This window comes from Aquarana catesbeiana, linkage group LG03, assembly GCF_042186555.1.
Source record: "Aquarana catesbeiana isolate 2022-GZ linkage group LG03, ASM4218655v1, whole genome shotgun sequence".
NCBI lineage: Eukaryota > Metazoa > Chordata > Amphibia > Anura > Ranidae > Aquarana > Aquarana catesbeiana.
Window position 1 is genome coordinate 227,814,207 of NC_133326.1, and position 24,633 is coordinate 227,838,839.

The 24,633-nt window shown below is 42.4% G+C and overlaps 1 protein-coding gene across 1 annotated transcript in view; it reads left to right on the forward strand.

The window, feature by feature from the left end:
• Nucleotides 1-24,633, forward strand: part of ASZ1 (ankyrin repeat, SAM and basic leucine zipper domain containing 1) — a 450,104-nt gene that overhangs the window by 139,826 nt on the left and 285,645 nt on the right. The window contains exon 6 of the mRNA XM_073619829.1: nt 23,518-23,652. Within this exon, the coding sequence (XP_073475930.1) occupies nt 23,518-23,652 (135 nt within the window). The remainder of the gene's footprint in view (nt 1-23,517; nt 23,653-24,633) is intronic.

Here is a 24,633-nt window from a genome sequence, read left to right on the forward strand (position 1 = left end):
GTTTAGTCTTTAAGTAATTAAACTGACCTCATTTAGGCCCCTTTCACACTGGGGCGGTTTGCAGGCGTTATTGCGCTAAAAATACCGCCTGCAAACCGCCCGAAAACAGCCTCCGCTGTTTGTTCAGTGTGAAAGCCCGAGGGCTTTCACACTGAAGCGGTGCGCTGGCAGGAGAAGAAAAAATCTCCTGTCAGACGCATCTTTGGAGCGGTGTATTCGCCGCTCCTGCCCATTGAAATCAATGGGACAGCGCGGCTATACCGTGGCAATACCGCGCTATACGAGTGGTTTTAACCCTTTTTCGGCCGCCAGCGAGGGGTTAAAACCGCACTGCTAGCGGCCGAATACCGCGGCAAAACAGCGCTAAAAATAGCGCTGTTTTACCGCCGACGCCCCCTACCGCCCCAGTGTGAAAGGGGCCTTACAGACTGACGTTCATTCCTTTGATCTAAAAGAACAGAAGATACAATGTTTCTCTTTATTTCTACATAAGCAATGTTGTGATAAAATTTGTCAGGCTGCCTGGATTTATTTATTTCTGTTTGGTGAGAAAGAAACCGGATTTTACTGAAATGTCTTTTAGAAGCTTGTATACCCCTCCTGCTTACCCCCCCCCCCCCAAAAAAAAAGAAGCAAAGTGAGCGAACAGAATAAAAATCAGATCAATATTTGGTGCGAACTACCCTTTGGCTTCAAACCAGCATCCCATCTTAACCACTTGCCGACCGCCTAACTCAGATATACTGCGGCAGAATGGCATGGGCAGGCAAAATCTGATCTGCCTCTCGCGGGAGAGGCCCCCCCCGTGCCCGAGACGGTCGGCATCGTTAGGGGAGCGATCAATGCTGAGGGGGAGGCCACTCATTTGTGACCACCCCCTCGCAATCGCTCCCAACGAAGGAAAGTCTTCCTCTGCTGCTGTAATGTAAACGGCGGCAGAGGAAGTGCTGTCATCTCTCCTCGGGAAGCCTTTTCGTTACGGCGCCGAGGAGAGAAGACATCCAAGTAAGTCTTCACAACACTACACTGACAGAAGAACATGCAGGCACACTTTTCAACCCCCCCGATCACTCCCCTGCACAGTGACACCAATAGCAGTTTATTTATTTTTTTTACGGATTACTGCATTGGTGTCATTTTGTGACAGTTATAAGTGGTAAGGCAGTTAGTGTTAGGCCCCCCTAATAAAGTTTTAACCCCTTGATCACCCCTCGTTGCCAGTGTCACTAAGCGATTGTTTTTCTGATCGCTGTATTAGTGTCACAGGTGACGCTAGTTAGGGAGGTAAGCATTTATGTTCGCCGTCAGCGTTTTATAGCGTCAGGGACCCCCATATACTACCTAATAAAAGGTTTTAACCCCCTGATTGCCCCCTAGTTAAGCCTTTCACCAGTGATCTCTGTATTACGGGTGACGCTGGTTAGTTTGTTTTTTATAGTGTCAGGGCACCCGCCGTTTTATTACCTAATAAAGGTTTAACCCCCTGATCACCCGGCGGGTGATAAAAGTTAGGTTTTAGGGTCAGATAGGGTCTGCGTCGCCCCAGGCAGGGTCAGATTAGTGCCAGTACCGCTAACACCCACGCACGCAGCATACACCTCCATTAGTGGTATAGTATCTGAACGGATCAATATCTGATCAGATCTATACTAGCGTCCCCAGCAGTTTAGGGTTCCCAAAAACGCAGTGTTAGCAGGATCAGCCCAGATACCTGCTAGCACCTGCGTTTTGCCCCTCCACCCGGCCCAGGCCAGCCCACCCCACCCCACCCAAGTGCAGTATTGATCGATTACTGTCACTTACAAAACACTAAACACATAACTTCAGCATTCGCAGAGTCAGGCCTGATCCCTGCGATCGCTAAGTTTTTTTTGGTAGCGTTTGAATTAGTCGCTAACAGTCAGGAGCTTTTTTTACCTGTGAGCCTCACTACTGTACCACTTAGAGCCCAAAATGGCAAATCGAAGGTACTGTAGTGAAGAGGCCTACACGTTTCTGAGCATGACAGATAGTGAAGAGGAAGTCACTCATCTGTCAGATTCAGGCTCAGAATACAATCCTGTAGACGACAGCGGCTCCATGACAGATAGCTCTGATGACGGAATTGTGGTCCCTGCCAAGGTCAGGCGTACCTGACCCCAATCTTCTTCTGTTAGTGAGGTGCAGGAACCACAGGGCTCTCGTATGGAGCAGAGCAGTACTAGCTCCGCTATTCCTTCTGGTGAACTGGCAAGCACCAGCGGCCTAGTACACCCCGGTCGTAGTCAAACCAGCACTGCAGTAAAACTTGGTGACGTGGCGAGTCCATAAGTGCAGTTCAAGCTGGTGAGGTGGCAAGCACAAGTAGTGTCCCGCTGCCACCAAGAAGAAGAAGAAAGAAGACAAACACAGGCCCATAGTGCCCTTCCTGCCACATTCGCCAATCCTAATTCGGAAACCCACCACTTCTGCAGCACCCGTACTTCCCCCATTCACATCCCCAACCAAATGCAGTCAGCTGCATAAGAGGCATTTTCTTTATGTCCTCCCGAGTACCCCTACCCAACGAACCCCCCAAAAAAGATGTCGTGTCTGAAGCAAGCGCGGATATAGGCGTGACACCCGCTATTATTGTCCCTCCTGTCCTGACAATCCTGGTATTTGCATTGGTGAATATTTTGTATGCTACCATACACTACTTGAGTATTAGCGTAGGGTACAGCATTGCACAGACTAGGCACACTTTCACAGGGTCTCCCAAGATGCCATCGCATTTTGAGAGACCCGAACCTGGAATTAAAAAAAAAACATAAATAGTTCTCTCTCTCTCTGTCTCTGTCTCTGTCTCTGTGTCTCTCTCTCTCTCTCTCTCTCTGTCTCTGTGTCTCTCTCTGTCTCTCTCTCTCTGTGTGTCTCTCTCTCTCTGTGTCTCTCTCTCTCTGTGTCTCTCTCTCTCTCTCTCTCATGTTTTATCCTGTTTGCTTTTCAGGTATGTAATTTTTTTATACTTTACGGTTTACTGTGTTTTCTTAACCATTTTTTGGTTTTCAGGTACGCCATTCAGCTGCAGCGCGGATTTATTTATCTTGACAGCAACAGCGTTTGCTCCCACGATACATAAAGCCATGACTCCAGCGCTGCCGGAGGTGATATATGCCATAGCATGGGGGCAGCAGGGGCGGAGGAGCGATTTGCTCCTAACTTTGGGGGCGGATGCCTCCATGCTTCGGCATATATAAATGGTGCATGTATGCCCATCATTAGAAGTGGGTGGATGAAGGAAGGTATTCTAATGGTGGGCATACCCACCGATCAATCTCTTTTTTTCGTTCAGCCCACAGGCTGCATAAAAAAAAATTACAATATATGCCCAACAAGGACCAGCAACATACTGGTATGTTGCTGGACTTTGAGTGGTTATACCAGAATGATGCCTGCAGGTTTAGGTATCATCTTGGTATCATTCTTTTCAGCCAGCGGTCGGCTTTCATGTAAAAGCAATCCTAGCGGCTAATTGGCCTCTAGACTGCTTTTACAAGCAGTGGGAGGGAATGTCACCCCCCCCCCCCCACCGTCTTCCATGTTTTTCTCTGGCTCTCCTGTCCCAACAGGGAACCTGAGAATGCAGCCGGTGATCAGAGACCAGAATGGCTCCAATCATCTCTATGGCCTAAGAAACCGGAAGCTCCGAGCATTTCATGACTCAGATTTCGCCGGATGTAAACAGCGCCATTGGGAAAGCATTTTATCACACTGATCTTGGTGTGGTCAGATGCTTTGAGGGCAGAGGAGAGATCTAGGGTCCATTTTTTTAAAAAAAAAAAAAAGAGTACCTGTCACTACCTATTGCTATCATAGGGGATATTTACATTCCCTGACATAACAAAAAAATGATAAAAAAAAAAAGAGGAACAGCTTAAAAATAAGATAAAAAAAAAAACAAAAAAAAAATAAAGAGAAAAAAAAAAGCCACCCTGTCCCCCTCTGCTCTCGCGCAAAGGCGAACGCAAGCGTTGGTCTGGCGTCAAATGTAAACTGCAATTGCACCATGCATGTAAGGTATCACCGCAAAGGTCGGATCGAGGGCAGTAATTTTAGCAGTAGACCGCCTCTGTAAATCTAAAGTGGTAACATGTAAAGGCTTTTAAAAATGTATGTAGTTTGTCGCCACTGCATGTTTGTGCGCAATTTTAAAGCATGTCGTGTTTGGTATCCATGTACTCGGCCCAAGATCATCTTTTTTATTTCATCAAACATTTGAGCAATATAGTGTGTTTTAGTGCATTAAAATGAAAAAAAAAGTGGCCCCCCTGTGACGAACGCGGGTGTCAGATCCCTGCCCTCCTCGCTAACTTGCAACGAAGGACCGGCCAACCTCACACCACGCTGTCACTTACGTAACAATGCCACTCTCAGCTGCGCCCAGCACAAAGATTTTCCAGCTTGCGGGACCACAATCTAGGTGCAAGCAGCCTGAGAGTGATTGTCACTGGGCTAATTACACAATTAACCCTTTAACTACCACCACCCCTGTTTAAAAGACCGAGCCGGGGGAGACTCGTAATTTTAGCAATACCAATTATAATTTTAGAATAAGCGTCTGCCACACCCACTGCCACCACAGACAGGTCTGCTCACAGTCTTACTCTACAACAGTAGCGCCCTTCAAGAGGCAGGTTCGTTTATAGCTTGCATTAAGAGCTTTAGAGACAAGGTTAACACTTTTCAACATAAGGGTTTATTATGAAAAGTTCAAAGTTGATGCAAATAAAATATTTACAGAAAAAAGATGTTTCAAAAGATAAAGACAATATACAGCCACAAAGCAATGAGGTAGAATTGGGAAGGAAGAATACTTGCAATTAATGTCCAAGGGTTGATCAGAGTTCGATCGATGAGCTAGGTAATCGGTTCTCGACTTGGCAGATGTTTCTTCTTGGATGGTAAAAGGAGAACTGCCCATTGTCTTGGCATCTCCTCTTTTCTGTCAAATCAAAGGGGGTGTTGACAGTGACCAGTAACCAATCGTCTGGTCATCTTGTTTAGGGTTTGGTTGCTGGGAGGTGTCTACACTCATGACCACGTCCCAGGTAGATTTTGTAATACATATTCATATATCTGCATCTATAGTGTTTACAGACTCCAAATATCCATATTATTATTCAACTTGAGATTTCCTTCAAAACAACTCTAAACATGCCATCTCTATAATGTATAGCCTGCTTTGGAGGAATAAGTGGTCCCAGGGGTTTCCCATATGACCTGACATAGGGGTGTCTGGACTTGAAACGTTCCATATTATCTGAGGAAACTAAATATGTCCAGATTATGGCTGTGCTATTACTAAGTCAGAAGTTAGGACACATGCTGAAATTTCATACTTATAAGTTGGAGGTGTATTCAGACAATTTACAACCGGGGCCTGTTAGGTCTCTGAATGGGGAGGGTGACAGTTTTACGACAGGCCTGAACACTGCCCTTACAACAAATGTTTTCTACTGACCTAACCTGGTTCTGTTTTCTCTGTTGAGATAACCTTTTCTGTTGAACTTAAAAAGCTTTGAATTCCTAAGACAAGAAAGGAGGTAGGAGGGAGTTCAGATTTCTCTGTATGTTACATGGTTAGCCAAACTGTCATGGCTACTTCCACACAAGATGGCAGCTAGCTACAGCTTTTCATGTTCTGTACGTGATATCGTTACACCCCCCACCCCCCCCCAAAAAAATGCGTTTGAAAAATCGCTGCGCAAATACTGTAAAAAAAAAAAAAAAAAAAAATGAAACGCCCACCATTTTAATCTGTAGGGCCTTTGCTTTAGAAAAAATATGTTTGGGGGTTCAAAGTAATTTTCTTTAAAAAAAAATTAAATGGTGTCAGAAAGGGCATTGTCTTCAAGTGGTTAGAGTGGGTGATGTGTGACATAAGCTTCTAAATGTTGTGCATAAAATGCCAGGACAGTTCAAACCCCCCCCCCCAAATGACACCATTTTGGAAAGTAGACACCCCAAGCTATTTGCTGAGAGGCATATTGAGTCCATGGAATATTTTATATTGTGACACAAGTTGCGGGAAAAAGACAATTATTTATTTTTTTTTTGGCACAAAGTTGTCACTAAATGATATATTGCTCAAACATGCCATTGGCATATGTGGAATTTCACCCCAAAATACATTCTTTTGCTTCTCCTGATGTGTGAGACTTTTTGGGAGCCTAGCCGCGTACGGGACCCCGAAAACCAATCACTGCCTTCAGGATTTCTAAGGGTGTAAATTTTTCATTTCACTCCTCACTGCCTATCACAGTTTCAGTGGCCATGGAATGCCCAGATGGCACAAACCCCCCACAAATGACCCCATTTTAGAAAGTAGACACCCCAAGCTATTTACTGAGAGGTATGGTGAGTATTTTGCAGCCCTCTCTTTTTGTCACAAAGCTTTGAAAATTGAAAAAAGAGAAAAAAATACATTTTTCTTTTCTTTCTTCATTTTCATTTTGGGTAGTGAGGAGTGAAATCAAAAATTTACGCCCTTAGATATCCTGAAGGCTTGGTTTTCAGGGCCCCGTACGCAGCTAGGCTCCCAAAAAGTCCCACACGTGGTATCCCCGTACTCAGGAGAATCAGCAGAATGTATTTTGGGGTGCAATTCCACATATGCCCATTGCCTGTGCGAGCAATATATATCATTTAGTGACAACTTTTTGTAATTTTTTTTTTTTTTGTCATTATTCAATCACTTGGGACAAAAAAAATAATATTCAATGAGCTCAACATGCCTCTCAGCAATTTCCTTGGGGTGTCTACTTTCCAAAATGGGGTCATTTGGGGGGGGGGGGTTTGTACTGCCCTGCCATTTTAGCACCTCAAGGAATGAGATAGGCCGTCATAAACTAAAAGCTGTGTAAATTCCAGAAAATGTACCCTAGTTTGTAGACGCTATAACTTTTGCGCGAACCAATAAATATACTGTATACAATAAATAAATTACTCGGTTAAATTGATGATAGGCAACTCCTATCCACATATTGATTAGTGGTTCCAAATTAATAACTACTGCAGTAGGGAACAGACACAAAAGATACGCTCAGCATCTTTCCAAATTACTGTTCTGCTTTATTATGACGCAATTGAAGGTTTTTATGCACATGATTACGTAGGTATCACATTAATATTACAATTGTACGTTTATGGTAACAAGGGGCGTTACATAGGCAGGCTAATTCTAATCAGGACTCGAAAGAATGTAAACATTTACTGAAAACATTATTGGTGCTGTGTGCACAGTGAGGGCAGTGTGCAATACATACAAAATACAATACAATTATATACAGAACATAAAAATTTCCATTAGTCTCCCCTCTTTTGATCAATATTTTGATCACTAACCATACCTGCTATAACCTTTAACCTGGAACCTCCACACGCTTAGGTGGAGGTAGTCCTGGCCAAAGAGGCAAAAAAGTCCATTGTGGAGAAAATAATAGCTGAGCAACTTTTTCTTTACAAAATGACTTTTCATTGTGAAAAAGATTGATAAAACATATTTACAGAGTACTGGCTGTACACTCCTGTGGCCAGAATGGCCGCCTAGCTGAATTGTTGGCATGCTGACTTATCAGCACATGTAAACACAGACAATTCTACATAAAATGGAAGACGTACAAAAGACAAATATGACTTCAACATGGCTAAACTAGAGGCTTGATAAAATATAAGAAAACATTCAGGCAAAAGTTTTCTAGTTTCTTACTCTACTTTGTCCACTACATTGTAGATAGTAGGGGGTGTATAAATAATAAAACCTCCAAACCTTCTAGTAAGGACTTTCCTATAAAAATGATTTCCTCTGTTACTCTCTGTACTCTGTACTTACAAACTACTTCTGATAACACTTTTTACTGTGGCCTTTGCAGTAGCATTTGCCAAAATATTCTTCTGCTTATACCACTGTACTTACAAGGAAAAGGGGAACATCATTTCACAATCCACACATTCGGTTTTGGATTTCAAAAATAAAAATAAAACAAAAGGGCCAGCAATCTGTATGATGGACCAGAAAGCATCAAAAACTATAAAACTGGCTGCAGGTGGCATCTATCCTAACAGGGTGTGTGGACTTGATGTGATGGGTCTGTTATATTTAAATTTTATTTATTATAGGTCTCACATCATGGACCGCACATCAAGTTATCATCAAAAACCTTAAAATTTCATTTTTGTAGAAAAACTTCTTATGTATCCCATCCATCTTGGCTTTGTTAAATATTATGGCAGCTGTATTCCAAATAACAGCCTCATCTTAATCTAAACTAATCCCATTTTTACAAATTTCCCCAATAACCTGGATTTCATTTCCAACCAAAGGTTGTCTAAACCAGTTTCAATATATCTATATTATTAATAAAATTGTTAAACTCATATTAGAAATGAATACTCATTATTAGAAATGAATACTCATTATGAATACTTAATTTCAATTTTTTAAATGCACTGTTTCCACTATCAAAGGATATTCAATTTGTGTAATACACGGTTAAATGTAACCTTCATTTTACCATGTTTGGAAAACAGATTCAAAATAATTGTGATCATATTGTTTACCATTAGATTCGTTAACCCGGCACATGTTGTTATAAATGTTTTGTCTAAAAAAAAAAAATGGAATTGGCATGGTGTCCTTCCAGCTTATCACTGACCTCTCATCTTCAGCCACATTTCTTTCATGAGGGAGGGGGTCACATCTGCATACATGACACACACAAGCAATAGAACTAAAGGTCCCAGCATTTGCACACACATACACCAATATCTCTCTAAAATCGCTTACATTTTTCCCATTTGTACACAACACATGCATATCATTCTCTCACTTTCTTTTAACTCTTTAATATTTCCCTGCCTAAATTCTGCTTTCCTTATTTTGTTCAGATATCCTTTATATCTAGCTTCTATGATTCTATAATCAGACAAGCAGCCATATTGCTCATCCCATCTTCCCTCTCTGACAACATATAAAGTATTCTGTTTTAATTCTCATTTCTCTGTTTCTGACTCTAATAGTTGTAGTGCCTGACCCCAAATTTATCCCACAACTTAACATGTAAATGTCCCTTTATGTCTAGTGTTAATGTCACCCTTGATCCATCCTGCTCACATAGATGTTTCTCTAGCTGTTTACTCTGCATGATTCTTAGTCCCTGTGGACTTTGGTAACCCAGTTACCCATTGTGGATCCCTGTCCACTTTAACCATTAATCTAGGGGCTCAGTATAGGCGGAACCTCACCTTTGGTTCATATATTGCGCTCCTCTTGCGCTGGGCATTTTTGAGGGTTTCTTATCCTTCATTCCCTTACTTAATTTAATGCCAATAATAACTGGCCAGTCTTCTCTCTTCTCTACGTGTGCCTATACCCTCTTGCCTCTAAACTGCTAAACTAATCTAGCAGATTTACTACATATACCTGTGAACAGCACTATTCTTCCCTTTCTTATCTATAACACTCCCATGGTCAATAGACAGTGACAACATAACATATAACCACCAATCAATACAGTTTGATTAAGGGGAGTAAAATAGGTACCCTTTGTCCCGAAAATGCCTTACCGATCAAGGAAGTCTGATAACTCAAATGTAAGCAAAAGGCTTACCTCAGCCGGCTGATTATCAGAAATTCCCAGATCGTCTCAAGCTCCTCGTTTCGGATACTCGGGGTCACCTGGAATTCCCTCCTGGCTGGCTCGCCATGCTGACTCGGTTAAATTGATGATAGGCAACTCCTATCCACATATTGATTAGTGGTTCCAAATTAATAACTACTGCAGTAGGGAACAGACACAAAAGATACGCTCAGCATCTTTCCAAATTACTGTTCTGCTTTATTATGACGCAATTGAAGGTTTTTATGCACATGATTACGTAGGTATCACATTAAAATTACAATTGTACGTTTATGGTAACAAGGGGCGTTACATAGGCAGGCTAATTCTAATCAGGACTCGAAAGAATGTAAACATTTACTGAAAACATTATTAGTTCTGTGTGCACAGTGAGGGCAGTGTGCAATACATACAAAATACAATACAATTATATACAGAACGTACAAACTTCCATTACAGCTTACTGACATTTTTTTTACCAAAGACATGTGGCTGAATACATTTTGGACTAAATGTGTGACTAAAATTGAGTTTATTGGATTTTTTTTATAACAAAAAGTAGAAAATATCATTTTTTTTCCCCAAAATTTTCGGTCTTTTTCCGTTTATAGCTCAAAAAATAAAAACCGCAGAGGTGATCAAATACCATCAAAAAAAGTTCTATTTGTGGTAACAAAAGGACGCAAATTTCGTTTGGGTACAGCAATTGCATGACCGCGCAATTAGCAGTTAAAGCGACGCAGTGCCAAATTGTAAAAAGTGCTCTGGTCAGGAAGGGGGTAAATCCTTCCAGGGCTGAAGTGGTGAAGACCTATTTTTCAGGCTTGTTTACAAGTTAAAATCTTTTTTTTTTTTTTTTGCTAGAAAATTGCTTAGAACCCCCAAACGTTATATATATTTTTTTCCTAACAACCTAGATAATAAAATGGCCGTTTTTGCAATACTTTTTGTCACACCATATTTGCGCAGCTGTCTTGCAAGCGCACTTTTTTTTGGAAAAAATACACTTTTTTAAATTTAAAAATAAGACAACAGTAAAGTAAGCCCATTTTTTTTTATATTGTGAAAGATGATGCCACGCTGAGTAAATTGATACCCAACATGTCACGCTTCAAAGTTGCGGGCGCTCGTGGAGTGGTGACAAGCTTTTACCCTTAAAAATCTCCATGTGCGACGTTTAAAAATTTTTTACAGGTTGCATGTTTTGAGTTAGAGGCGGTCTAGGGCTAGAATTATTGCTCTTGCTCTACTGATCGCGGAAATATGTCACTTGTGATTTGAACTTCGTTATCATATGCAGGCGCTACTCACGTATGTGTTTGCTTCTGTACGCGAGCTCAACGGGACGGGGTGCGTTTTAAAATGTTGTGTTTTTTTTTTTTTTTTTTTTTATATTTTATATTACCTTGTTATATTTTATTTTTACACTGTTCTTTAAAAAAAAGCATGACAGGACCTCTTAAATACGAGATCTGGGGTTAAAAAGACCTCAGATCCGATATTTACACTAAAATGCAATATTAATAAAAAAAAAAATGTCGTTTGGAAAAAAAAAAAAAAAAAAAAAGTCTTTAAGAGCTATGGGTGGAAATGACGCGTTTTGACGTTGCTTCCGCCCTGCAATGGCATGGAGACAGGTGGGGGCCAACTTCCCCTCACTCAGCTCTATTCCACAGACGGGCGCAGACTCAGTCGCTGCTGTGCAGAGACCACTTTTATCTGAAAACGGACCGCCCGCTGAAGAGGAGGATACCGGGGTTATGGCAGCTAGCTGCTGCCTTAACGGCGATATCCCTCTTCAAACAGCACTTGCATGAATCATTGATTTTGTAGGATTAGAGTCAAGTGTATGATTAACCAATTATACCAAGAAGGTGCTAATAAATTTCATATGTAGTTTAAACCCCTGTTCACATCGGTGCAATTTGACTTGTCAAATCGCAGCCTATTGCCGCAGTGGCACTGTACCAATAGGTGCGATGCCAACTTTTTGGCACTGCACCGATTTCCAAAAGTAGTTCCTGCACTATTTTTGGTGACTTGGGGGGGGGGGGCAATTTCAATAGATATCTGTGCATGAACCCGCACAGATGTCTTTCAAATTGCCCCCCAACTCGCACTGAAATGCAGGTTTGAAATCATGTGAATTCAGGTGAACTCGCATGATTTCAAACCCACGTTCAGTGTGAACGTACCCCGAAAGAGTCATTAAATTAAACAGTGTAAGAGGCTTAAAACTGAGGAGCAGCCAAACTCCGCTACAAGGATGAGGTTGTGGGAGACCATTTTATGCCATGGCAAGACTGAGCACACCAGACAGTTACACAGCATCAGCAAGTTCTCTCCCAGGCAAAGATTTCAAAATATCTGTTCAAGCTCTTTTGAAGAAGCACAAAGAAACGGGCAAATCTGAGGACTGTAGACACATTGGTAGGCCAAGGAATCTTAATGCAGCAGATGAAAGATGCATCATGCTTGCTTCCCTTCAACATCAGAAAATTTTCAGCAGTGCCATCATAACAGAACACTACCCATTTACTGTCCAGAGAAGTCTGGCGAGAAGTGGTCTTCATGGAAGAATTGCTGCCAAAAAGCCATACATCTGATGTGGTAACAAGGTAAAGCGACTCAAGTATGCACAAAAACATAGAAACTGGGGTGCAGAAAAATAGCAGCAGGTACTGTGGACTGAGGAATTTAAATATGAAATATTTGGCTGTAGTAGGAGCCAGTTTATTTACCGAAGGGCTGGAGAGCGGTACAATGAGTGTCTGCAGGCAACAGTGAAACATGGTGAACGTTTCTTGCAAGCTTGGGGCTGCATTTCTGCAAATGGAGTTGGTCAGAATCAATGGTGTCCTCAGTGCTAAGAAACACAGGCAGATACTTATCCATCATGCCATACCATCAGGGAGGCATGTGATTGGATCGTGTAGAAGGATCTGGACAGCCGCACACTGGGATAGGCAGATAAAATTCTTCTTTATTAAATGAATATAAGGTACATAAGACACCGCTGGAATGATACAGCTTAGCAGCTAACGCGTTTCACACTCATACAGAGCGCTTACTTTGGGCATGTGATTGGCCCAAATTTTATTTTGCAGCAGGGCAATGAGCCAGTTTTGTTAAGAACTATCTTCAGTCTAAAGAATAACAAGAAGCCGTGGAAGTTATAGTGTGGCCCCACAGAGCCCTGTTCTCAACATCTAGTTTGTCTGGGATTACATGAGGAGACAGAAGAATTTGAGGCAGCCAACATCCACAGATCTTTAGTTATTCAGGATATTGGGAACAACCTCCCAGCCAAGTTCCTTCAAAAACTGAATGCAAATATACCTAGAAGAATTGATTGCTGTTTTAATCACTTGCCGACCGGGCCATAGCTGAAAGATGGCTACAGCGCGGTCGGCTTATTCTGGGTGGGCGTCCTTGGTGACGTCCTCCCAGAATGTTGCTCTCGTGCGCTCCCTGGGGCGCGCTCCCGCAAACATCCGTGACCGCCGGGTCTAGGATCTTCTCCCCATAACTGCTGTCACTATTTGAAAAGCGTTCTGTGAATAAATGAACTACAACCACCGACAGCCTTTGCAGCTGTTGAGCACTGTGGTAGTTTATTTTTCCTGTCATGAAACTGCCTGCCTGTATGATGTACAGGCAGACAGCTTACATGGACAGTCTGTAGTAGTCCTGCAGGGCACCCGCGATCTGCTGATGGCAGGTGCAATGCTTTCCAGGCTCCTACAAAAAGAAAAAAAAAATACACGTTTCATTACCTGCAAAAAAGTGCATTATTTTTATTTTTTAACTCTTTCAGATCCGTGATATATCCGAATGACGGCTACAGTGCGGATCTACTTTGCAGGGAGGTCGTCAATAGAAGTTCTCCCTTTTGCAAGCTTCCCGCGCGTGCTGTGATCACCATGTCAATGAGACTCTTGTGATCACAGAATGGAGTTAAGGGGCCGATCCTGACCCCTTACCACGAGATCAGCTGTCAGCCAATGACAGCTGATCACGTGATGTAAACAGAAGATCGGTATTCTTTTTTTTTTTTTTCTCCTCGCGCTGACAGCGTGAGGAGAAAAAAGCCGATCACCGGCTTCAGTGCAAGGGACATCGGAGGCGAAGCCACCTCATCTGTTCCCACCAATACCTCCTTCCATTGCCACCTGCCAGTGCCCACACAGTGCCACGAATAAGTGCCAGCAATCCATGCCACCTATCGATGCCCACCAGTGGTGCCAATCAGTGCTACCCATCAGTGCCTTCTTATCAGTGCCCATCAAGGCAGCCTATCAGTGCAGCCTCATTAGCATACATCAATGAAGGAGAAAAATTACCTGTTTGCAAAATTTATCAACAAAATATAAAACGGTTTTGTATTTTTTTTTTTTTTTTTTTTCTTTTTAATTCTTTTTTGAAAATTTTTTTAACAAAAAAAACCCAAAGGTGATCAGATACCACCAAAGAAAACTCTATTTGTGGGGAAAAAAATGATAAAACTGTCATTTGGGTACAGTGTTGTATGGCCGCGCAATTGTCGTTCAAAGATTAACAGCACTAAAAGGTGAAAATTGGTCTGGGCAGGAGGGGGGGGGGGGGGGTTTAGGTGCTCAGTAAACAAGTGGTTAAAGAAAGTGAACTTAGTCCAAGGAGTTACATGGCAACTCCTGGACTTATCGCTATTTACATTTGATAGGTTTATTGCTCTGCTGAGAGATGCTTTGGAGATCTGAGAAAAGTGACGTGCACACAGAGCAGCTATTCTAGCCCCTCCCCTCTGCAGCTGGTTCACAGACCTCTTTGTAGTTTGAATAGGTTCACTTAATTTCAAAGCTTCTGTGATTGGGAATGAGGGGAGGGGCAGGCATAGCAGCGACTCTACTGTTCAAGATGCAGAGCTCCGAAGGATCAGCATTAACTGTCTTTCAGAAGTACTATAAAGCTGTCAGATTTACAGTTGTGCTCATAAGTTTACATACCTTGGCAGAATTTGATTTCTTGGCCATTTTTCAGAGAATATGAATAACACAAAAACGTTTCTTTCACTCATGGTTAGTGTTTGGCTGAAGCCATTTGTTATCAACTGTGTAAACTCTTATTAAATAATAACAAACTACCCAAATGACCCTGTTTATAAGTTTACATACCCTGGTGATTTTGGCCTGATAACATGCACACAAGTTGACAAAGGGGTTTGAATGGCTATTAAAGGTAACCATCCTCACCTGTGATCTGTTTGCTTGTAATTACTGTGCGTGTGTGTATAAAAGGTCAAGTTTCTGGACTCCTGACAGACTTTTGCTTCTTTCATCCAGTGCTGCACTGACGTTTCTGGATTCTGAGTCATGGGGAAAGCAAAGGGATTGTCAAAGGATCTGTGGGAAAAGGTAGTTGAACTGTATAAAACAGGAAAGGGATATAAAAAGATATCCAAGAAATTGAGAATGCCAATCAGCAGTGTTCAAACTCTAATCTAGAAGTGTAAAATTAGGGGTTCTGTTGAAACCAAACCACAGTCGGGTAGACCAACTAAAATTTCAGCCACAACTGCCAGAAAAATTGTTAGGGTTGCAAAGAAAAACCCAAAAATAACTTCAGGTTAAATACAGGACTCTGAAAACATGTGGTGTGGGTGTTTCAAGATGCACAATAAGGAGGCGATTGAAGAAAGATGGGCTGCATGGTCAAGTCGCCAGAAGAAAGCCATTTACTACGCAAATACCACAAAGTATCCCGCTTACAATTTGCTAAACAGCACAGAGCCTCAAACCTGGCACAAAGTCATTTGGAGTGATGAGACCAAATATGAGCTTTTTGGCCACAACCAGAAACGCTACATTTGGAGAGGAGTCAACAAGGTCTGTGATGAAAGGTACACCATTCCTTCTGTGAAACACGGAGGTGGATCGCTGGTGTTTTGGGAATGTGTGTGAGCTACAAAGGCACAGGAAATTTGGTCAAAATTTATAGCAAGATGAATGAAGTATGTTATCAAAAAATACTGGAGGAACATTTGCATTCATCAGCCAGGAAGCTGCGCATGGGATGTACTCGGACATTCCAACATGACAATGATCCAAAACACAAGGCCAAGTCGACCTGCCATTGGCTACAGCAGAATAAAGTGAAGGTTCTGGAGTGGCCATCTCAGTCTCCTGACCTCAATATCATTGAGCCTCTCTGGGGAGATCTCAAACGTGCAGTTCATACAAAACAGCTTAAGAATTTATAGGAACTGGAGGCTTTTTGCCAAGAGGAATGGGCAGCTTTACCATCTGAGAAGATAAAGAGCCTCATCCACAAAAACCACAAAGGACTTCAAGCTGTCATTGATGTTAAAGGGGGCAATACATGGGATTAACAACTGGGGTATATTTGGTTTATGTTGTCATTCTGATTTTTAAAAGGGTAAACACAGTTGATTTAATAATAAATGGCTTTAGCCAAACACTAACCATGAGTGAAAAAAAGTTTGTCATTATTCATATTCTCTGAAAAATAGCCAAGCAATCATAAATTCTGCCAGGGTATGTAAACTTATGAGCACAACTGTAAATAGAGCTAAGTCCAGGAGGTGTAATGCACCCCTTTGGACGTAATTCATAGTATTGCCTTCATGTTTTACAATAATTCATCTTTAAATGATTGAAAATAGAATAAAGACAGAATGAAGCTAAGGGATATACTTGCAAAGTAGTAAATGACATTTACGAAACATTAATTGCAGGTGAACCAATGACTGTATTTTAAAATTCAAGGGCTATGTAAATACACCTGCAGTGAAAGTATGAATTTTACATTCACTGCTTTATAAATCTGCCCCTAATTGTTTAACCACTTGAGCCCCGGACCATTATGCTGCCTAAGGACCAGAGGTCTTTTTCCAATTTGGCACTGCGTCGCTTTAACTGCTAATTGCGCGGTCATGCAATGCTGTACCCAAACGAAATTTGCGTCCTTTTCTTCCCACAAATAGAGCTTTCTTTTGATGGTATTTGATCACCTCTGCGGTTTTTATTTTTTGCGCTATAAACGGAAAAAGACCGAAAATTTTGAAAAAAAATGATATTTTCTACTTTTTGTTATAAAAAAAATCCAATAAACTAAATTTTAGTCATACATTTAGGCCAAAATGTATTCGGCCACATGTCTTTGGTAAAAAAAATGTCAATAAGCGTATATTTATTGGTTTGCGCAAAAGTTATAGCGTCTACAAACTAGGGTACATTTTCTGGAATTTACACAGCTTTTAGTTTATGACTGCCTATGTCATTTCTTGAGGTGCTAAAATGGCAGGGCAGTACAAAACCCCCCCAAATGACCCCATTTTGGAAAGTAGACACCCCAAGGAAATTGCTGAGAGGCATGTTGAACCCATTGAATATTTATTTTTTTTGTCCCAAGTGATTGAAAAATGACAAAAAAAAAAAAAAAAAAAAATATTTACAAAAAGTCGTCACTAAATGATATATTGCTCACACAGGCCATGGGCCTATGTGGAATTGCACCCCAAAATACATTTAGCTGCTTCTCCTGAGTATGGGGATACCACATGTGTGGGACTTTTTGGGAGCCTAGCCGCGTACGGGGCCCCGAAAACCAATCACCGCCTTCAGGATTTCTAAGGGTGTAAATTTTTGCTTTCACTCTTCACTGCCTATCACAGTTTCGGAGGCCATGGAATGCCCAGGTGGCACAAAACCCCCCAAAATGACCCCATTTTGGAAAGTAGACACCCCAAGCTATTTGCTGAGAGGCATATTGAGTCCATGGAATATTTTATATTTTGACACAAGTTGCGGGAAAGTGACACTTTTTTTTTTTTTTTTTTTTTTCATAAAGTTGTCACTAAATGATATATTGCTCACACAGGCCATGGGCATATGTGGAATTGCACCCCAAAATACATTTAGCTGCTTCTCCTGAGTATGGGGATACCACATGTGTGGGACTTTTTGGGAGCCTAGCCGCGTACTGGACCCCGAAAACCAATCACTGCCTTCAGGATTTCTAAGGGTGAAAATTTTTGATTTCACTCTTTACTGCCTATCACAGTTTCGGAGGCCATGGAATGCCCAGGTGGCACAAAACCCCCCCAAATGACCCCATTTTGGAAAGTAGACACCCCAAGCTATTTGCTGAAAGGCATGGTGAGTATTTTGCAGCTCTCATTTGTTTTTGAAAATGAAGAAAGACAAGAAAAAACATTTTTTTTTTTTCTTTTTTCAATTTTCAAAACTTTGTGACAAAAAGTGAGGTCTGCAAAATACTCACTATACCTCTCAGCAAATAGCTTGGGGTGTCTACTTTCCAAAATGGGGTCATTTGGGGGGGTTTTGTGCCACCTGGGCATTCCATGGCCTCCGAAACTGTGATAGGCAGTGAAGAGTGAAATCAAAAATTCACGCCCTTAGAAAGCCTGAAGGCGGTGGTTGGTTTTCGGGGTCCCGTACGCGGCTAGGCTCCCAAAAAGTCTCACACATGTGGTATCCCCGTACTCAGGAGAAGCAGCAGAATGTATTTTGGGGTGTAATTTCACATATTTCCATGGCATGTTTGAGCAATATATCATTTAGTGACAACTTTGTGCAAAAAAAAAAAAAAAAAAAAAAAAAAATTTGTCTCTTTCCCGCAACTTGTGTCGCAATATAAAATATTCCATGGACTCGACATGCCTCTCAGCAAATAGCTTGGGGTGTCTACTTTCCAAAATGGGGTCATTTGGGGGGGTTTTGAACTGTCCTGGCATTTTATGCACAACATTTAGAAGCTTATGTCACACATCACCCACTCTTCTAACCACTTGAAGACAAAGCCCTTTCTGACACTTATTGTTTACATGAAAAAGTTTTTTTTTTTTTGCAAAAAAATTACTTTGAACCCCCAAACATTATATATTTTTTTAAAGCAAATGCCCTACAGATTAAAATGGTGGGTGTTTCATTTTTTTTTTTCACACAGTAATTGCGCAGCGATTTTTCAAACGCATTTTTTGGGGAAAAAACACACTTTTTTAAATTTTAATGCACTAAAATACGCTATATTGCCCAAATGTTTGATGAAATAAAAAAGATGATCTTAGGCCGAGTACATGGATACCAAACATGACATGCTTTAAAATTGCGCACAAACGTGCAGTGGCAACAAAATAAATACATGTTTAAAAGCCTTCAAAAGCCTTTACAGGTTACCACTTTAGATTTACAGAGGAGGTCTACTGGAAAAATTACTGCACTCGATCTGGCCTTCGCGGTGATACCTCACATGCATGGTGCAATTGCTGTTTATGTTTGACGACAGACCGCCGCTTGCGTTCGCCTTAGCGCGAGAGCAGGGGGCGACAGGGGTGTTTTTTTTTTTTTTTTTTTTTTTTTTTTCTTTATTATTTTTTTGCTTTTTTAATCTTACTTTTAAACTGTTCCTTTCATATTTTTTTTTTTAATCATTTTTATTGTTATCTCGGGGAATGTAAATATCCCCTATGATAGCAATAGGTAGTGACAGGTACTCTTTTTTGAAAAAATTGTGGTCTATTAGACCCTAGATCTCTCCTCTGCCCTCAAAGCATCTGACCACACCAAGATCGGTGTGATAAAATGCTTCCCCAATTTCCCAATGGCGCTATTTACATCCGGCGAAATCTAAGTCATGAAATACTCGTAGCTTCCGGTTTCTTAGGCCATAGAGATGTTTGGAGCCACTCTGGTCTCTGATCAGCTCTATGGTCAGCTGGCTGAATCACCGGCTGCATTCTCAGGTTCCCTGTTGAGACAGGAGAGCCAGAGAAAAACACGGAAGACGGTGGGGGGGGCATTCTCTCCCACGGCTTGTAAAAGCAGTCTAGAGGCTAATTAGCCGCTAGGATTGCTTTTACATGAAAGCCGACCGCTGGCTGAAAAGAATGATACCAAGATGATACCTAAACCTGCAGGCATCATTCTGGTATAACCACTCAAAGTCGTGAATGGCGTACCTGAAGACAAAAAAATGGTTAACAATGGTTAACAATAAAGCACAGTAAAGTGTAAATAATTACACACCTGAAAAACAAACATGATAAAACATAATAACAATAACAATAACAATAAAACATTGCAGAATAGAATACAGTAAAAAAGAGCAGAACAATAGAGAGAGAGAATAGAGAGAGAGAGAACAATAAAACAACAACTATTTTTTTTTATTTCATATTTTTTTTTTTTTTTACACTTTTTTTGTAACTAACTTTTATAACGGTAACCGGTTCCAGGTTCGGGTCTCTCAAAATGCGATGGCATCTTGGGAGACCCTGTGAAAGTGTGCCTAGTCTGTGCAATGCTGTACCCTACGCTAATACTCAACTAGTGAATGGTAGCGTTCAAAACATTCACCAATGCAAAGACCAGGATTGTCAGGACAGGAGGGACAATAATAGCGGGTGTCACGCCTATATCCGCGCTTGCTGCAGACACGACATCTTTTTTGGGGGGGTTCGTTGGGTAGGGGTACTCGGGAGGACATAAAAATGCCTCTCATGCAGCCGACTGCATTTGGTTGGGGATGTGAATGGGGGAAGTACGGGCGCTGCAGAAGCGGTGGGTTCCCAATTAGGATTGGCGAATGCAGCAGGAAGGGCACTATGGGCACGACGGGCCTGTGTTTGTCTTCTTGGTGGCAGTGGGACACTACTTGTGCTTGCCACCTCACCAGCTTGAACTGCACTTATGGGACTCGCCACGTCACCAAGTGTTACTGCAGTGCTGGTTTGACTACGACCGGGGTGTACTAGGCCGCTGGCGCTTGCCAGTTCACCAAAACGCTACCAAAAAACGTTAGCGATCGCAGGGATCAGGCCTGACTCTGCGAACGCTGCAGTTATGCGTTTAGTGTTTTGTAAGTGTCAGTGATCGATCGATACTGCACTTGGGTGGGCTGGGCCGGGCCGGGCGGAGGGGCAAAACGCAGGTGCTAGCAGGTATCTGGGCTGATCCCGCTAACACTGCGTTTTTGGGAACCCTAAACTGCTGGTGACGCTAGTATAGATCTGATCGGATCAGATATTGATGCGATCAGATACTATACCACTAAGGGAGGTGTACGGTGCGTGCGTGGGTGTTAGCGGTACTGGCGCTAATCTGACGCTGCCTGGGGCTGGTGCTTGCCAGTTCACCAAAACGCTACAAAAAAAACTGTTAGCGATCGCAGGGATCAGGCCTGACTCTGCGAACGCTGCAGTTATGCGTTTAGTGTTTTGTAAGTGTCAGTGATCGATCGATACTGCACTTGGGTGGGCTGGGCTGGGCCGGGCGGAGGGGCAAAACGCAGGTGCTAGCAGGTATCTGGGCTGATTCCGCTAACACTGCGTTTTTGGGAACCCTAAACTGCTGGGGACGCTAGTATAGATCTGATCGGATCAGATATTGATCCGTTCAGATACTATACCACTAAGGGAGGCGTATGCTGCGTGCGTGGGTGTTAGCGGTACTGGCGCTAACCTGACGCCTGGGGCTGGTGCTTGCCAGTTCACCAAAATGCTACCAAAAAAACTGTTAGCGATCGCAGGGATCAGGCCTGACTCTGTGAACGCTGCAGTTATGCGTTTAGTGTTTTGTAAGTGACAGCGATCGATCGATACTGCACTTAGGTGGGCTGGGCGGAGGCACAAAACGCAGGTGCTAGCAGGTATCTGGGCTGATCCCGCTAACACTGCGTTTTTGGGAACCCTAAACTGCTGGGGACGCTAGTATAGATCTGATCGGATCAGATATTGATCCGTACAGATACTATACCACTAAGGGAGGCGTATGCTGCATGCGTGGGTGTTAGCGGTACTGGCGCTAATCTGACGCTGCCTGGGGCGACGCATATCACCGCCGGGCGATCAGGGGGCTAAACCTTTATTTGGTAATAAACGGCGGGTGCCCTGACACGATAAAAAATAAACGAAATAACCAGCGTCATCCGTAACGGTTATACGGTGATCAGTGGTGAAAGGGTTAACTAGGGGGCAATCAAGGGGTTAAAACATTTATTCGGTAGTATATGGGGGTCCCTGTCTCTATAAAACGCTGACGGCGAACCTAAATATTTACCTCACTAACTAGCGTCACCAGCGACACTAATACAGCGATCAGAAAAATGATCGCTTAGCAACACTGGTGACGGGGTGATCAAGGGGTTAAAACTTTATTAGGGGGGGTTAGGGGGGTACCCTAGACCTAAAGGGGGGTAATACTAACTGTCCCAACACTGTAACTGTCACAAACTGACACTATGCAGTAATCAGAAAAAAAAAAAAAAAAAAAAAAAAAAAACTGCTGGTGTCAGTTTGTGACGGGGGGGGGGGGGGTGATTGGGGGGGGATCGGGGGGCGATCGGGGGGGGGATCGGAGTGTTTTGTGTGCCTGGCATGTTCTACTGTGTGTGTGTGTGTTGTGCACTCACATAGATGTCTTCTCTCCTCGGGCCGGAACGGAAAATACCGACCCGAGGGGAGATGACATCACTTCCTTTGCTGCTGTTTAGCATACAGCAGCAAAGGAGTGTTTTCATTGGCCGGCGGCGATCGCGAGGGGGGGGCCACGAACGGATGGTCTCCCCCTCATCACCGATCGCCGCTGGACAAAAGACGACCGCCTCGGGCACCGGGGGGGGGTCCGATCGGACCCCCCACCCGCGGAAGGCAAATCACGTACCCTGTACGTGATTTTGCCTGTCCGTGCCACTTTGCCGACGTACATCGGCGTGAGGCGGTCGTCAAGTGGTTAACCACTTCAATACCAGGCACTTCCGCCCCTTCCTGCCCAGGACAATTTTCAGTTTTCAGCACTGTCACACTTTGAATGACAATTGTGCGGTCATGTAACACTGTACCCAAACACAATTTTTATCATTTTCTTCCCACAAATAGAGCTTTCTTTTGGTGGTATTTGATCACCTCTACGGTTTTTATTTTTTGATAAACTAAAAAAGGCCAACATTTTTGAAAAAAAAAAAAAAAGTTGCTTAGTTTTTGCACTAATGAGGCAGCACTGATGAGGAGGCACTGATATGCAGCACTGATGGGCACCAATAGGCGGCACTGATATGCAGCACTGATGGGCACTGACAGGCGGCAATTATTTGCACTGATAGGTGGTACTGATTGGAACTGATGTGTTACTGACAGGTGCTGGGCTCTGATTGGCACTGTGGTGGACTCTGGCACTGTGGTGGGCACTTGAAGGCTTTTTTATTGGGGGAATGCTGGGCACTGATTGGTAGCCTTTTTTGCACATCTGAGGGGGCTGTGCTGATAATCAATGTGCTAATTATCAGCACAGACCCCCCCCCCCCCCGACAGGAACAGAGAGCCTCCCTGTCAGTGCGAACCAAGGAATGCCGGTAAACTGCACTTCCTGGTTCACGCTGTGATTGGTCACAGCTGATCACATGGTAAGAAGCCTCTGACAGAGGCTTCTTATAATCATAGATGCGGGGTGTCAGACTGACACGCCACACTTGCGATGGGCGTGCGCCGGTATGTTTTCCTGCTGGACGTCATATGACGCACAGTCAGGATAACAGAACCACTTCCCGGCCGTCATTCTGCTATAGGCCGGGAGGAAGTGGTTAAAAGAAGGGTAATTGAAGTAAAGTAAATATTCAATAACTGGCAAGTATTAAATTCCTGCATATTTACTGGTATCTAGACATCTGTTTTCAAATTTTTTAGGTTCCCTATACATGGCCTAATAGTAACCAAGTGCAAAAAGCTATCAAGTTACCTTTACATTGAGTTAGTTTTCATAGCTTTAGATCGTGTGTTTTTTTTTATTTTTTATTTTTTTCTTCACAGGTTTACTGCTGATTTCTGTACAGTGTCATTAATTACCTTTTTTCATTTGCAATGCAGGCACTGACGTGGGCTGCTCATGATGGACGCAAAAACACGGTTTTAAAGCTACTGGAACTGGGTGCTGATAAAACAATAAAAAACAAATCTGGAAACTTACCAGCTGATGTGGCTAAGAAGAACAATGATTTAGCGGTAAAGATGCAAACTTCTCAGTGGAATGTTTTCAATTCTAGTCTCTGTAGGATGTAAAGTAGTCCAGTTAAAATGTTGTGTCTGTCAGGAAGTAATTAGAGTGGACATTTGGGAAGAAAGCTGAAGTAAAATTGATGCATTGCTGTGAAAATACATCATGGCACAAATAACTATTGTCATCTCAAGTATAAATAGCGCAATTCAAAGTAGATCTAAGTCCAAACTTTTTTTTTCACATGATCATACAATACAGGACACAAGCTTCTTTGAATTATTATGACTGGGATATATTGCAGCTGCATTTAGGTGATTGGACACTAGCAAAAATGTTGCCCCTATATAACCCCTTCCACTTATAGGTAGCCACCATTTTTGTCAAATTTCCTTGGGTAGCGGTCCTTTTTCTCTTTACTGAACACAGCTCACAATTTTTTCTTTTATATTCTAGGGATATTTATTATAGCAAAAAGTACAAAATGTGTGTTTTTTTTTTTTTTGTCCTTCAAAATTGTCGCTTTTTTTTGTTTATAAGGCAAAAAAATAACCACAGAGATGATCAAATACCACCAAAAGAAAGTTCTATTTGTGGGGAAAAAAGGATGTCAATTTTATTTGGGTACAACGTTGCACGACCGCGCAATTGTCAGTTAAAGCGACGCAGTGCCGAAAAAGTGCTCTGGTCAGGAAGGGGGTAAAATCTTCTGGGGCTGAAGTGGTTAATGAGCTCTATTTAATTCTTAAGTTCTAGTTATTACCATCTGCACAATTTATATTATGGAGTGTATTGCACCATAACTCTGCTTTAGTATTGTACGTGCCTGTACACTGATGTGTTTATAACTTCAAAAAACTTGCCATGCCTTTTACTAATACATTGGACTGTCTACTTTTCCAAAAAGGGGTCATTTGGGGGATATTTGTATTGTCCTATATATCATAGTTTGTGAAAGTTTGATAACTTTCCTACATATTAGCTCATTA